Genomic DNA, 16,706 nt, shown 5'->3' on the forward strand with positions numbered 1-16,706 from the left:
GTTTTTAATGGCGGCGAAGTTTCTTTTTGATCACGTTTTCTTATTCTTTAATCAGAAGTAAAATATACCCGTACAGTAATTGATTAGAAATAGGAGGAAAGTACATAGTAAATAGTAATATAATAATGATCGATGTTTTGTAAAACAATAATAGCTAGTTGAAAGCCGAGCTTTGTGAGGGCTCGCGTCTTTTTCTGCGTGGTAATAATAATCCTTAAGGCAGATTTTGTTTTTATATGTTATTAGTAACTAAACCTTGACTGGCCGATGATAACACATCTACATAATATTATAAATAAATTACTTTACTATGTTAAAGCACAAATCATACATACTAGGGCTCTGATGTTATGTTGTAGCGCATGCTTTTGCACATAAATTTTCCTATTGTAATGTTAATTATCTATATCTAAGCTGAAGGTCTTCTTATAGAGAGAATATTTAACACAGTAAGGTAACATAACCAAACTATGTGACCTGTTTTGGGTGTTCAAAATACTTGATCACTCAGCGTTTGGTTTTTGTCACATTGTTATATATGAAATGTTACGCTAAATATATATATATATATATATATATATATATATATATATATATATATATATATATATATATATATATATATATATATATATATATATATATATATATATATATATATATATATATATATATATATACAGTGTGTAACAAAAATAAGTGATAATACTTTAGGGTGTGTACGTGTTCCTTGTAGAGAGTTCACTGTGAAAGTAGCAGCGCTGAAAGACCTAATTTTTTTTTCACTTTTGTATGGGCAAGGGCCCGAGCGTCACGAGTTTCCCCATTCAAAAGTGAAAAATATATATATCATATCATATCATATTTTTAGTTGTATATCATATCATATTTTTAGTTGTAACTTGTAAAGTACTTCTTGGTTTTTAAGTCCGTTATACAGGGGAATATAGAACCTTCTCGTTTTAAGAAGTAGGTTAAAAACTTGAAGCAACTTCCCTCAGACTGGTGTTAAATTATCCATGCAAAATTTAGTAACATTGTACCTAAAATTGATTGGTAATATTAAATTATCTGATAGCCTCATATTTTTTATAGGTGCAATAGTTACATATCTCTTGCAAAAATTTATAATAACAGTTGGTCGTTTTTTTAAATTAATTGCCATCTCTAAGCTTCATTACAGTTTTACCCGCTAACTCTTTATGTCTGAAATTCTCGTTTCATTCTAACAAGATTTTGTCTAACAATTTAACTAAGTACCTATATCTTTTTAGCTGTCGGAAAAAAACGGAGTAAAACGCGAAGATAAATAATAAGAGTTAAGTGCAGAGAGAGACGTCAAAATTGAAACCGCTTTAAATTACCTACGAATGAAAATATTATTTTCGAAACTCTTTTCGATTTATTTTGAGGAGTCACGGTAATGCCACCTGTGAACATACAAGCAGATTTTAATAAAACTTGAACAGGAATTATAAACCGGTATGACATCACTCTTACCACTTGCTCTTAATTTTTCCCAGAAGTAAGTAGAAAGTTTAATTCGGCATGGTTAAAAAGTAATCCCAATGTTACATACGCAACGTAAATTGTGCAACACTTAACATAAAAACATTTAATAACGTTTTTCTTAAATACATTTGTTTTTTTTTTAAATAAATATTCATGACATTTCTAAATTCTACATTATCTTAAAAATTTCGATTAGCTCATTTTGTGTCTTCTTTTATTTCTAAAATACATAAAATCTATGGCTAAGTATGCATAGCTTTTCACATTTGCGTAAATCAGGCAAAGTCTTATCGCATTTTCGTATTTTAATTTGTAATTTTAATGTTGCACGTATTATTATTATAGGTACCTACTTATGTCTTTCTAGATAGGTATGATGTTGAGATATTGCATAATATAATATTATAATAAATGCGTTTAAAATTTATAACTATATTCAAATATTTTAAACTGTTAACTGTATTTTGCTGCCTATATTATACTCCATGTTTTTTGTCTATTTACAAGAAATCGCATTTACAAATTATTATTTTTTTCTGTTAAATACTCATAATATCTTACCTTAAATAATAAAAAGTAAAAAGTAGGTAGGTAAGGCTGGTATCGTAAATTTAGGTACATCACGTCGTGTAATCCCACACTAAGTTAAACCTAATTAACTTCAGGTTAAAGGGTTACCACTTAAAATAAAGACCGCTGATAAAATCTCATAATCGAGGTTAAAAATGTTGTTATAACGTGCTAAATATATTTTATTTGGCATCGTAATGACCTCTACTTTCGTGACGGAATGCGAACTTGCTAACTTTCACTTGGTGTTTTCCTTTTTCGGCTCTATTTTTTTGAAATTGACGAAGTAAGTGTTATAATTATTATGATAGCTTTTTAGAGTCGTGTAATTATATGTTATGTATATCATAATTTTGTACGTAATAGCTAACGAGCTTTCACCTGAGACTTCGTTGGTTTATAAGTTTTATTTTAACCATAAAGTTAATATACCTAGCGGAATAGAGCAACAATCTCGAGCTGTCGAACGAAACCGAAGTTGGTTTCATCTGTGTGTAAAAATATGTGTACATATACACCTACACAAGCATGATTGAACATGATTTCTATGAGATTAAATTGTCAACGTGCGGCACGTGCCGACTGGACGTCAAAAAAGAGTGCTGCTGTCATGTATCACACGTCTCTTTTCACCACGCAGTGTTACTAATAGTGACATCTCTCTTGCCTTTGTTTCTCTATTCCGCTAGGTATATTAACTTTATGATTTTAACATACGTATCATTTGAAAGTTTACATTATTATGAACTGAAAACTATTTGCTTACGTTCTTAAAAAAATTAAGGATACTGTATTATTATATATCTACTACAATTATCTTTCAAGAGCTAACCTTTTTCCTAGCATTATAGTTAGGTATTTGAATAATTCGTAATGAAATGCATCACACCAAAAGTAGGTTTATTATAGCCCTTGAAAAATTTTTGGTAATTAACTGTTATGTAACTGATATGGAAGAAAAAAAAACTGCCGACATCAGTTTCTAAGGTGAAGGATGAAGAAAAATAATCTATTCGTCATAAGGGTCAGGTCACACCGAAAGAAGGTGCTACAGTGTTAAAAGGTGTCGTGCCTACGCGCGTGCAGTTACAGAAAAAGTCACTGTTTGATGTACTGCAGGCAGTATGACACAGTCATATTTTCGTTAAAATATGACAGTACGATGTGACTCGCACCTTTTTAGGTGTAACGCTCTTATTAGCCCCCGACAAAAAATGAGGGGTGTTATAAGTTTGACGTGTCTGTCAGTCTGTCTGTGTCTGTATCTGTCAGTGCATCCAAACGGCTTTACCAATTTTAATCTATTTTTTTTGTTTGAAATCTAACACTACCGAGCGTGATCTTAGCTATAGTAAATAGTTCATAATCATCAGCCCACTCAGTGCTTAAAAAATTGATTTTCATCTACTCGTAAGTACCACTTTTTAAATCCGGGATTGTTTTTAAATTTCTTAATTTAACGTTATACATACTTACTACTTTTACTTTAAATCCCGACAACGAAACATATTGTCTTCCTCTAGTGTTGTAATAAAGTTCAATTTTAATGACAAATTAAGAATGACATCGCTGCATCGCCTTGTTTTAGTGTAAACTGACCCTAAAATAAAGAGATTACGGGCCGCAGATTGGAATGGCCGCCGCACGAGGCAGGAAGACAGGCAATGATCTATGATTTGACGTAAAAAGTGCATTCCTCAGAAAAGATTGCCGTGCCTCATCCTAATGCCCTTTTTTATGACACGAAATATTTAACGGTGAGTGGTTTTGATATTTGAAACTCGAAATGGTTCAGAAGAGTAAGAATTTTTAAACTTGTTTAGAAACAAAAGCATAAAATAAAGGTACCTATTTGAATGTCTATTGAAGTTAGAAACAAAAGCTTTACTTAAATAATAGGTCTTGTGTTTTTTTAGGGTGAAGACTGAAGTATCTCGACAAAAAGTTTTTACTTACGGGGAGTTACGTTAGTCGTTACATTAGGATATTTTTTTTCCAAACGTCTTTGTAAACATAAAAAATAAATCGTAAACTCAAACTAACTATACATAATTTGAAAGCACACGCCTTTGAATTTTGATTCACACGTTACATCATTTTGTCGTTAATACGATAAAAGTGAGATTACGTTGCATTGGGCCTAATTTCGGTTGCACCGGAAGCCAGGCCGACTTCCGGTAAGGGTGACAGCTGGCTGATAGTCGTGTGGTTTCTGCGCTTATTTACACAGCGGCGTATCGAGCCTTAAGAATCTCCCAATTTTTGGCCCCAGACCAAGCTTTCTTGCAAACTTTTGATGGCTTCTTAACTTTTCGACAGGAGTTTAAGAGCCCATATGACCCTAACTTGACTACATACATTAACCTAGATCTCAAAATCTGTAAGGTCTAGAAAACTGATTTTTTGACACAAGGTAACTTCAGTTCATAAAGATTAAATGCTCAAGACGAAAACACGATTACTCAAAAAATGCTCGATAGTTTCTTTTTTACAAAAAGTTTTAGTCACATTTTTGCTTGGATCTTCGAAGTTTGCTGTCTTTTCTTTAATATTTTTTAATATCTAAAAAGGTATTGATAAAACCTAACTTTCATAATCATTTTAGTTCTTTTATTCAAGTAAAACTAACTCGGCGATGATTCCGCGCCGTCCTTTTTCACCCGGCATATGAAAGACGGGCATGAGTGTGAAGAGAGAAGGACGATGTTTGATTTTTAGAGTCAGGTGAGCTCTTAAGTGCTCAACAGCGTTGTTGATCGATTGAAGCCTATAAGAAGCTCTAGAGTCTAGTGAGTAGACATTGAAGCGCTGGAGAAAACTGTTGTAAAAAAACTCTCAGAAACTGGACATAGGATGTAGATCCCTTATCAAATAAGAACAAAACTTAGGGCCTGTTTCACCAGTTCCTGATAAGTGCTGGATAGGACATCCGCCACTTAACTTGACATATAGAGTATGGAGATTCTGTCAAAAAAGTTGTGGATAGCCTATCCGGCACTTTTTCACTGGTGAAACAGGCCCTTAAGCTTTTAAACGTACATAAATTTGCTTTATATTCGGAAGGTAGTACATGAAAGTACCTATAGCGCTGAAGCACTATCATAGAAGTTGATTCCTAGGCAGATAGCGGACCTTAGTAATTTGGTCGCGTTATGTCAACCCACCCGACCGGTCACAGCTAACATTGAATTGACATACTCGTAAGCCGACCAAACGACGTAGGTCCGTCAACTGCCTAGGAATGAATTTCCTCGATGGTACATAAATCGAAGTAGCTGCCAACTGCATTAAATGGGAGTAGGAGTAGCACTTCAAGAACCCATGAATACCTCAATAGGAGTTAGGAGTTAGGACGTCAGAGTTAGGATGAACATCAGATATTTTGTGGTTCAGAAGAAAACAGTGATCACATACAAAAAAAGACGAATGATAAACACAGTTAATTATTAAGTTGTGCCTTTCAGTGGTGAAAGCTGGATATTCTTCATAGGGAAACCCTATATCCAATAGAGATAATAAAATAATAGGTACCTACTAGCAGGGATTTTGATGAAAAAGATGAGGATCTTCAAAATAGGTAGGTAAGTGCTTTACTTCATACGATACGACACACACACACGCCTTCATAATATGTTATGTTTTAGCAGCTTTTCTAACTATTTTCTATTAACTAAAGAACTAACCTACTTAATATGACGATTACGACGATGTGAATTGTAAAGTTTCTAATTACCCATTCAGATCTTGCAGAATTGATAACAATTTTACCTATGCGTTTAAAAGTTCTCATTAAGTAATCATTTTTGCGAACAACTTAAAAAACTTCAGCTAGTTGTAAAGCTGAATGAATAAAAAAATAATTAAATACAAATCGTCACCTACTTTTAAAAACATCTTAAAGTCCTAAATTGTAACACAATTGATCCCAAATGTTCGCTTATTAGTGCACACTCTTGCCCTTAAAATCCAAGTGAAACCCATAAAATTTAATGCGGAAAAATGAAGTGAAAACGGTGTCTTCACCGATCTCGAAACTCGAAAGTAGTCCACAGATGTACCGCGCTTCGCTTCCGCGACTTCTGGATAAATAGACAGACTGACCTTGTAATATCGCGAGGATTGTAAATAATAGTAAATCCATGTTTGACACTGTGTTTCACACTCGCGTGCGCGAGGGCATGGCTCGCCTGTCGTTAGCTGACTGAGCGCCTTCACCTGTTGCTGCAGGTACATTGAGAGATAGTGAAGACACCGCTGCCGCGTACGCTCACCACGCTTCGTAAATTACGCGGACTACACCGGTTTCGGTGATAATGACTCGGTCATTCAAACTTAGTTATTTCGTAGTGTCCGTGTATGTTTTTTCTCACAATCCAGTGGGGAGGATCTCCGATCTAACCTTTTACATGCTCATGGCACGAATGAAATATTATGTTTAAAACAATAAGGTGAACCGCATTCTTATAACCCAACTTAGAAACAACAATATGTTCCATCATGAGATTCGAACTCACTTGGCTCCAAACTGGGCCATCAGGCGTTAGATACTAAATATTTTTTTAAACTTTCAAAATTTCCCTCAGCGCTATCGATTTAAAGCAGCGATCAGATGCATGGACACTATAGGACTGCTCCAACTTTTACTCATAGTGGAGGATGGCAGATATTTTAATATACTTGCATGTAATGAAATTATCTGCCGCCTGAAACCGGCGATCCAATTTCAACTAGTTAAATAAATAAAAACATAAAGAAAGTATGTTATCCGCTCCTCATTATGGTCACCGTACAACCGCTACCTGGCGCGGCGCGGGCGCACCGTATACTCTCGATGATTTCGCGCGCTGAATAAACTCGAACCAAAGGTATCGTTTACGTGATTTGATTCGGAATGCCGTTTTCTGTTGTAGTTAATAGGTTAGTAGGTATTTGGGGTCATCATTGTATTTCATTATGATATATTTTCTAATATCAATATTGGCTGTAATATTGGCCTTTCACTATGAGTATGGTTCGTTACCATTATAGGCAGCTAGAAATTATGATACGATATTTCCTCGTAGGCTTGCAGTGGCGTAGCGTGGGGCTTTGCCGCCAGATTCCTATCCATCCCGGCGACCTATATTTGCAGTTTGCATTTAAAACTTAGGTAAGTCACTAACTCCTCCTAAACGGCTTTTTTCTAATGAAACAAGAAAACGGGTCACCTAATGGAAAAGAACTACCGTCGCCCATGCACACTCGCAACATTATGATGAGCCTCGTCTCCGAGAACTTTACACTCTGAATACGAATAAGCACCTAAGGGGACATCCATTAAAATTATGCCAAAATCCCAGCAAGAACTTACCTAAAAGGCACTTTTTACCTAACCGAGTGGAAGTGGTCTGGAACAGACTTCCTGAAAGTGTTGTAATGGCAACCTCTGTGAACTGCTTTAAAAACAAACTGGACCAATTGGGAGATGAAATCTTCAAACGATTTGACACACACGCATCAGCTTAATGCTGCTAGTGTGGTTACACAAATCTTATATCTTTAAACGAGCAATTCTTGTATTTATATATGTATATATTATATAATTGGAATCTCGGAATCGACTCCAACGATTTTCATGAAATTTAATATATAGGGGGTTTCGGGGGAGATAAATCGATCTAGCTAGGAATCATTTCTAGAAAATGTCGTTTTCATTGGATACCAAGCAAAGCTCGGCCAAACAGCTAGTAATAATAATAACATCAGAAGAGCAGGTGCGTTGCCGACCTTTTAAAAGGGAATACGATCTCTTCTCGAAGGTTTGCAGGTCGTATAGGTCCGGACTCAGGAAATACTGCTGGTGACAATTCGTTCCGGAGTTTTACAGTGCGCGGCAGAAAGTTACGTAAAAAACGCACGGTGGAAGAGTCTTCCAGGAAGACTGCCATTCGTCAAGGTGATGAGGATGGTATATTTTTCACGTGGGGCGGTGGCAAAAAGTTGCAGGAGGTGGAAATGCTGGTCCAATTTGAATATATATTTTTTTATGTATGGATGGCACCCCTTGTTTATTCACAAATTAGTCTGGCAGGTGGCAGATGGCGCTGCAGGACAACGTCCGTCGGTGGCTCATTACAAAAAAAATACTCAAGTTATGAAGCTGAAATTTTGGGAATACTTATTTTTTATCGTTAAGTATGTATTTATTCTATTAAAAAATTCGTTGACCTTGTCGTCATCCCTATTAGCATGATATTACGTTGGCGCTTTTATATAACGCTACGCCACGTTGAAGTCAAAATGCATTAAATTATTCTTTGGTGGTATAAAAAACGGATGATAAAAAAAACGTTAAATATCTTATAGATGACCCAATATAGCAACTCGCAACCAAGATACAAGCGGTCGATTTAATGTGGAGTCAAGTCAAATGACAAGCCTTCGCTCCACCGACCTCCCTTTGATTTGACTACACTCTACCAAATACCACCTACAGCTTTTACCTACCTACCTGTAGCTGCTACCTACCTATAGGAACTACTTGGGTAGCCAGGTCACCAGCAGCCTAGCAGGATAACCCAGCCAGCTAGATCAGCCGAACATTTACAGAAAAAAAAAACTTGATATCAAGTTTTTTCACACCTATATATGTGTGAAGGGACACCCGGATGGAACAAAGTTATAAAAAAAAGAGAGAGCGAGAGACTGAGAAACACGCGCTACCGCACGGCTTACAACTATAGCATTTTTGATCTAGTTGTCATATACCGACACTTTTGTGTCATGTCGTTACTTGATTGATAACTTGACTGATAAAATTGCTCGTCTAGGCGGCCGGTAAAATAGCAAATTGCACAGAATTTCGTTCATTAATGTTGATGAAGATATTTTACATAAGTACTTAAAGTTTTTTGCATCAATTTAGAGTTTCAACAACGTTTAAATTATAGCCAGTCATATCCGTCGCCAACCTACACACCAAATCATCCTTGTAGAATTATAAATATCTAAAACTTCTGGGGTAACTTTAATTCTTGAAGAAAACATAAATCACGCCATGAAGATGACTTGACTGTTTTTGAGTAGGTAGGATATACAATACGCTCATGTAGATTTCTTTGTGCCGCAGCGCAGCACTTTCTAAAAACCTAGTTTAGAACCTAAACGCCTACCTTATCACGTAAAAAAACGCCCTAGCCTTTCGCAACGCGCGATAAGAAACTTCGTTCCAAAAAGGTCAAACACCCTGGACGACTTATAGGCCTTCGCATCAAAAGTCCCAGCTCGGTATGTAATATGTATAGTGTATACAGGTGTAACAAAACTAAGTGATAATAGCTTGGGGTATGGGTCTCCTTTTAATATGTAGAGTTCGCTGTGAAAGTAGCAGCGCTGAATAAGTAACTTTTTCACCTCTGTATGGAAAAATTCATGACGCCGGGGCTTGCCCATTCAAATCGCAAATCGCAAAAAAAATCAGCGCTGCTACTTTCACAGTGAACTCTATATAAGGGACACATACACACCCTAAAGTAATTATCACTTAGTTTTTTAAACTCACTGTGCAAATTATAAGAATAAGAATGGATTTATTTTTAGCATCACACAATACATCATAATATAAGTATACAGTTCGACTATAATATTATAAAATTAACTAGTACAATGCTGTGTGACACCAAAAATTGGCCACAGGCTCAGCAAATGCAGCAAGCAAGCCCGCTGCACTGATTTTCTGCAGAGGCCAATGAGTGGCTTCACAACGCTACTAAACTAAACAATGACTTAACATAAAAATATTATTTACTGAAGAAAAAAACAAATATTAATAGCGACAAGTCAAGAACTAGTCAAATTAATTTACAGAGTAGGTAGGTGTTGTTGTCTTTAACTTTGAAAAGAGAGAAGAAGAAAAAAAAATACAGATTTGACATATCGCTGCTTTGGAAGAATAGCGTATTATTACCAAATACTACAAAATTGTTTTCAACGCAATTCAACGTAAAATGTTCTGTTTTGTATACTCAGTAAAGATCGTATTTCTATAACAATTTTTACGGCCGTGGCGCCACCAAAAGACTGTATTTTGGCCTCATATTTTTGTAGACAGCGTTGTATCGCAAGTTATAACTTCTAAAGAGAAGTGAACTCTTAGTTGGTTTTCTGGCATATGGTGATATTACAAAATAATACCGATTTTAAGTACGCCTTAATCTAGAACACTGCATTATTTCGAGATGTGACACTATTGTATCAAAAAATATACAAGAACTCTTAGACACTTCTCATAAACAAAGTATCATTTGGGATTTCTACGTTGTTGTTTACGAATAATAAAAAGTTGTTGTAAAAAATGTCAGTATCACTTAAATGCTATGCTTAAAATAATGTACTTAAATTAGTTATTACCACAATAGACATAACGACCAGTAGTTCGACTGCAAATAAATGGACGGGTTTCAATATGTGATAAATTCGTCGGGTTTCACTAGGACTATGAACGAAATGTGCCCCGCGCTGGCTGATATAATTTATTTTTAAATATTTCAAAATTAGATTCTGGCAATTTTAATCGAATGTGCCAAAACACAAACAACAATACGACCAAAGAGGAACACGTCCAGCGAATATGTCATAGTTTTAAATTCGTAGGTAACAAGACGTGTTAACCCTAGCGACGATTTTCGTCATAATACGTCAAATTTAAAAAATTCAACATCAGTTCTAAGTCGGCATACTCTATCATTCTGCCTACTCTGTTATTACTGTTTATAACATAAGATAGAGTCGATATATAAGGCTCTGCTACCTGCCAAACTCTTTGTATCTGTTACGCTCAAAGAGCGAAAACGCTCAGTGAGCGAAAAAATGGCTCACAACGCGTTGTGGTCATAGTGAAACGGCCACGACGCGTTCTGGTAATCACAGAAATACCATATAGCGAAATTCGTGTCGTGGCTGACGTGCTATTCGACTACAACGCGTTGTGGTAATCGAGAAAAGCCATGACGCGTTCTGAGCGTTTAAAAACAGCCACGACGCGAATCCATGTTGTGGCCCTAATGAAAACGGCCACGACGCGTTCTGAAACCAGGTTAGTCACTCAGGAGTAATTTTATAGCGCCCAAGTGTGTATGCAATACTCAAGAGCACTCTGGTTTCAATGAAACTAGGCCAGTTACGCAGGAGTAATTTTAAAGTGCCCAAGTGCGTGCGCAATACACAAGAGCACTCTGGTTTCAATGAAACTAGGCCAGTTACGCAGGAGTAATTTTATAGTGCCCAAGTGTGTGCGAAATACACAAGAGCACGTTACGCAGGAGTAATTTTAAAGTGCCCAAGTGTGTGCGCAATACACAAGAGCACTCTGGTTTCAATGAAACCAGGCCAGTTGAGCAGAATTCATTTCATAGTGCCCAAGTGTGTGTGCAATACATAAGAGCACTCTGGTTTCAACGAAACTCTTGTGTATTTCGCACACACTTGGGCACTATAAAATTACTCCTGCGTAACTGGCCTAGTTTCATTGAAACCAGAGTGCTCTTGTGTATTGCGCACACACTTGGGCGCTATAAAATTACTCCTGCGTAACGTGCTCTTGTGTATTGCGCACACACTTTGGCACTATAAAATTACTCCTGCGTAACTGGCCTGGTTTCAGAACGCGTCGTGGCCGTTTTTAAATGCTCAGAACGCATCATGATTTTACTCGATTACCACAACGCGTTGTGGTCGAATAGCACGTCAGCCACGACACGAATTACGCTTTGTGGTATTTCTGTGATTACCAGAACGCGTCGTGGTCGTTTCACTATTACCACAACGCGTTGTGACTTGTGAGCCATTTTTTCGCTCACTGAGCGTTTTCGGTCTTTGAGCGTAACATATCCATAATATGAACTATGAAGGCTACTATCAAGGCAACAAAGTTTCCAGCTTTCCCTATTGACAGAATAGGTTACACGTCAGCTAATGCATTCGTATTTCGTGTCAATAATGGAGCCCAAAAACGATAGTCACGGATAATCACTTATGGCTCAACCCAAATTCAACTTAAACGATATTGAACCTTGGATTTATATTTTTAGAGATCAATTTATTTTAACCGATTGTTACAATTTTAGTGGTTCTAATGGGTGGGCATCACGATTCACGACATTACTTTGGATGGGATCAGGGAATGGAATGCAGAAACTACTTTCCACTATCCTTTTTTGACCGACTGATAAAAGCGTAATTTTACTACGTTGCTGGAATGCCAATTAGGCGGGACCGAGGCACCTTTGAGCAAATCAAAACGACACCGGTCGGCTCGGCCGCGCGCGTTCTCGCCCGAGCTTGAGACCGCCCGCCCGCCCGCCTCGGGCGAGCAACGTCGACAACTCCACACCAAGCGAGCGGCGCATCGCGCTCGTGGCCCTGGCCCGAGACGGCACGCTTGGTGTGGACCCGCCTAGTCGTTTGTATCGCGCAGTATGGACGTCAAGTGTTTTGGTTTGTGTTTAGTTGAAAAATAAACGACCAGTGTCGACAACTATTAGGATTGTACGCCGCAAATGGGCTTTGGGATGCCAGGGATCTCCCTTACACTAACAGGGGGATGAGAGAAGATTCTTGGAGAGAAATCAGCCGCAAAATGAATATTCCTGTGGATCTAAAAAATGGAGTCTTTGTAAGGATCATACAGACGAGATTCTCCTATAATTTTAGTTGTGTATAACAAAATAAAAGCATAAGCTGCCACGGCTATTCGTACGCGCGGTGCCATCGTGTCTTTGTGCTCAACTGAGCAATAGCTTGGGCAGCGGGCTGTTCGAGCGAGGCTGCCTCTCTGTGTACGCCCGTCCGCCTCGCCCTCGGCGAACATGCCCTGGCCCGAATGCCGCGCGCGGCCCGCCGCGCGCGGCCTCGCCCGAGGCTGCGCGCTTGGTGTGGACTCGCCTTTTGACCATTGGAACTAATAATATGTATTCTGTGCCCTTGGTAAACGCAAATCGTTTACCAAGGGCACAGAATGCGACCTGAAACCTGCGAATTACGATGCGTATGCTGCAGGCGATATCTAATGAGATTCCAATCCGCACGGCCAAGGAGTAATTTGATTGTTCATTCATCATTTTCAGTGGATTTTCCTGCATGATCCATTTCGATTGTTATTTGAGCGTACTATTATATAGTAGCTTTATCATGATTCATGATGGTAATCAATAATCATGATAATTATCGAATCTTAAAACGCATCTTACAAAAAAGCAATGTGATAGCAAATATTACGCGATAATTATACCTAATATTAAAATAACGTATCAGCCAAAACAATACGATTGCAAACGTTCACTATTACCTGACACCCAGCAATTTTAAATTATGACTAGTGGACTGTTGATCGCTATTTTTAACCGACTTCCAAAAAACGAGGAGGTTATATGTTCGGCTGTGGATATATTTTTTTTACGTGATAAGGTAGGCGTTTAGGTTCTAAACTAGGTTTTTAGAAAGTGCTGCGCTGCGGCACAAAGAAATCTACATGAGCGTATTGTATATCCTACCTACTCAAAAACAGTCAAGTCATCTTCATGGCGTGATTTATGTTTTCTTCAAGAATTAAAGTTACCCCAGAAGTTTTAGATATTTATAATTCTACAAGGATGATTTGGTGTGTAGGTTGGCGACGGATATGACTGGCTATAATTTAAACGTTGTTGAAACTCTAAATTGATGCAAAAAACTTTAAGTACTTATGTAAAATATCTTCATCAACATTAATGAACGAAATTCTGTGCAATTTGCTATTTTACCGGCCGCCTAGACGAGCAATTTTATCAGTCAAGTTAGACAATATTTGGGGTAGCATAAATTCGCACCAGATGAAAATCGGTACCTAGTATTGTTTAGCATAATATTATGTAGTGGAGTGCATAGAGCGTAATCAATAATCATGCAAACCTCCGATTTCCGTAATATTGACAAGAAAAAAAAGGAATGTAGCTGATAAGGCTGATTCTCCAAACCCACTGACCCTACGCAAAATTTAGTTGTCCGGACGTATAAACTACCCGCAGAGTTACTTACTTATGTAGACGTTTGTATTTTTTTATAGTAATACTAGCGACCCGCCCCGGCTTCGCACGAGTATAAAATATATAATTATAGTCTATGTCACTGAAAGAATTATTAAAATCGACTCAGTAGTTTTGATTTTAAATAATTTATATTCATTACTACCCGTGGCCGACATTGGTCGGAACTGCCGCAAAAGCTACGCAATTTTTAAATCTGTAATACCTATCTTCGAAAATATTTATTTAAAATTTTAATCATACTTAATATGCAGTAAAGGGACATAATCAATAATGTATTTAAAGTATTTAATTGAATAAATATTATTGCCGTATTGGTTAAAATCGCTTCAAAAATTAGCCATTATTTGAAGTTAATAGTACCTACTTAAATGACAACAAAAAAATATTATTTTGGGATATCCTGAGATATACATAATTATACCATCGCGGAGTTTTCTGTAGACCTTTTCAATGTGTACAAATTGGTACATTATTTTGATAAATCTTGAGATTGACGGCAACCAATTTATACGTGGGAGAGCCATGCTTCGGCACGAATGGGCCGGCTCGACCGGAGAAATACCACGCTCTCACAGAAAACCGGCGTGAAACAGCGCTTGCGTTATTGCCCCCTATATTGCCCCATTGCATATATATGCCCCCTTATTTCATAAAAAAAACCTTGTCCCAGATTCAAATTAGTATCTCCAATCTCCATGCCAAATTTCATCAAAATAGATTATATAATTTCCCGAGACTGAAAGTATTGCCATACCAAATTTCATCAAAATAGATTGAATAGTTTAGGCGATAATCATAAAAGTTTATTGTGCGGGAACCGTACATTTTCCGGGACAAAATTAGTATTCCATGTCCTTTACCGGGACTCAAAGTATGATCTCCATACCAAATTCCATCAAAATAGATTGAATAGTTTACGCGCAAATCATAAAAGTATATTACGTGGTCATCACGCGTGGTCACGTCATCACGTGTAAACGGCTAGACCCATTTTGCTGAAATTTGATATAAAGATACTTTGAGTTCCGAAAAAGAACATCTATAGGATACATTTTGTCACAGAAAAATGTACGGTTACTGCACAATATACTTTTGGAATGACAATGACAAGGAATGTTTTCTTTTCCCGGAAAAATGTGCCGTTCCCACATAATTATATACTTTTCTGATTTGCGCGATAACGACTCAATCGATGTACGGGCACAACTATAAACTAAAGTCCACGCGGACGAAGTCGCGGGCAACAGCTAGTAGTCTATAGCCTTTCTCAATAAATGGACTATCTAACACTGAAAGAATTTTTCAAATAGGACCAGTAGTTCCTGAGATTAGCGCGTTCAAACAAACAAACTCTTCCCAATTATAATATTATAGTATAGATTAAGTACAGTCTGTCAAAAAAGCTATGAAATTAAAAAGTGGCAACATCGTAGTGTCATCCCCATATCCTTAGTCTATAGGCCGAGCGCCATATTACGAAAAAAAAACATAAATGTCAATGTGACATTTAATCTATGGGAAATCGACATGTTTTTGATGTTTACGAATTTTAGTTCCTAAACTTGTAAATCATGTAGTTTTAATTTTATCTCTATTGTATATATGTAAACTAAGCTTTTTTTTTATAAAAATGGATCAGCTAAGATTACCTGAAGATTGTGCAAAGCAATGGGAAATCTTGTTATTGTTGTTATCATCAGAAGAAAAAAAAATCGATCGCACCAGTGAAAATGAAGTGGACACAATCAATTACTTCCTAAAATGTGAAGGAGTACGGTAAATATTATTTGCATCTATTAATAATTCAGTTAAATACTATGAAGCCGACGAAGAAACCTAGAATGGTTCATGATAATTACTTCCTAAATATTGCCTATTTTATTTATAAAGTAGATTTACTATTACTTTAAATTTGAGACTAAGCCCGCATTATTTTCAGAAAAATTCTTACACAATGGCTAAATCAAATGAAAACTTCATATGCTAAAAAAGTTCAAGATAATGATACAGCACTAAAGTGTGACAATGTATCATTGTTGTGGAGACAAAAAGGAAACGAAAAGTTTAGGGCCAACTTTATAGAAGACAGTTACAAATGCTATACCAACAGTGTCCTGTATGCCAACCAAAATGGATCAATGTACCCTCTGGCGCTTGCAAATAGATCTGCAGCTTTGTTAAGACTAAAAAGGTTTAAGGTAAGTACTCTTCGTTGTACAGTAGGACACCCAATACAAATATTAAATGTTATGTAAATTAGATCAATTTTTTATCGGACCAACCTTTGCACTATCAAATTAGGGTGGGTTGCACCAGAGGCGTTGTTATAGTTACAGTTATGGTCAACATTACGGTTATTGGTTATAGTTAAAGCTAACTTAATTTTAACCTTAACTTTGACCACAGAATTTGACAGATGTCTGTTGCTGGTCCAACAAGGCTTTAAAGTAAGTTGGTGTAACCCACCTTAATAGGTATATTTATTTTGGTTTATATCAACTACACAATAAATGTGATAGTATGAAAAATAATCAACTACACGTGTTTCCTGAACCAGTTGAA

General features: G+C 36.8%; 2 protein-coding genes and 1 long non-coding RNA gene across 5 annotated transcripts in view; 1 reads left to right on the forward strand and 2 right to left on the reverse strand.

Annotated features, from left to right (window-relative positions):
- LOC121738445 (seizure protein 6 homolog) overlaps window positions 1-6,298 on the reverse strand; it is a 42,521-nt gene extending 36,223 nt beyond the window's left edge. For both annotated transcript variants that reach the window (XM_042130491.1, XM_042130490.1), the window contains exon 1: window positions 6,184-6,298. In XM_042130491.1, the coding sequence (XP_041986425.1) occupies window positions 6,184-6,223 (40 nt within the window). In that variant the 5' untranslated portion in view covers window positions 6,224-6,298. The remainder of the gene's footprint in view (window positions 1-6,183) is intronic.
- Window positions 1-16,706, reverse strand: part of LOC121738454 — a 285,981-nt gene that overhangs the window by 240,961 nt on the left and 28,314 nt on the right. The window lies entirely within an intron of this gene.
- LOC121738446 (SET and MYND domain-containing protein 4-like) overlaps window positions 15,698-16,706 on the forward strand; it is a 30,901-nt gene continuing 29,892 nt past the window's right edge. For both annotated transcript variants that reach the window (XM_042130493.1, XM_042130492.1), the window contains exons 1-2: window positions 15,698-15,920; window positions 16,084-16,342. In XM_042130493.1, coding sequence (XP_041986427.1) covers window positions 15,775-15,920; window positions 16,084-16,342 — 405 coding nt within the window. In that variant the 5' untranslated portion in view covers window positions 15,698-15,774. The remainder of the gene's footprint in view (window positions 15,921-16,083; window positions 16,343-16,706) is intronic.

Source organism: Aricia agestis, chromosome Z (assembly GCF_905147365.1).
Source record: "Aricia agestis chromosome Z, ilAriAges1.1, whole genome shotgun sequence".
Taxonomy (NCBI): Eukaryota; Metazoa; Arthropoda; class Insecta; order Lepidoptera; family Lycaenidae; genus Aricia; species Aricia agestis.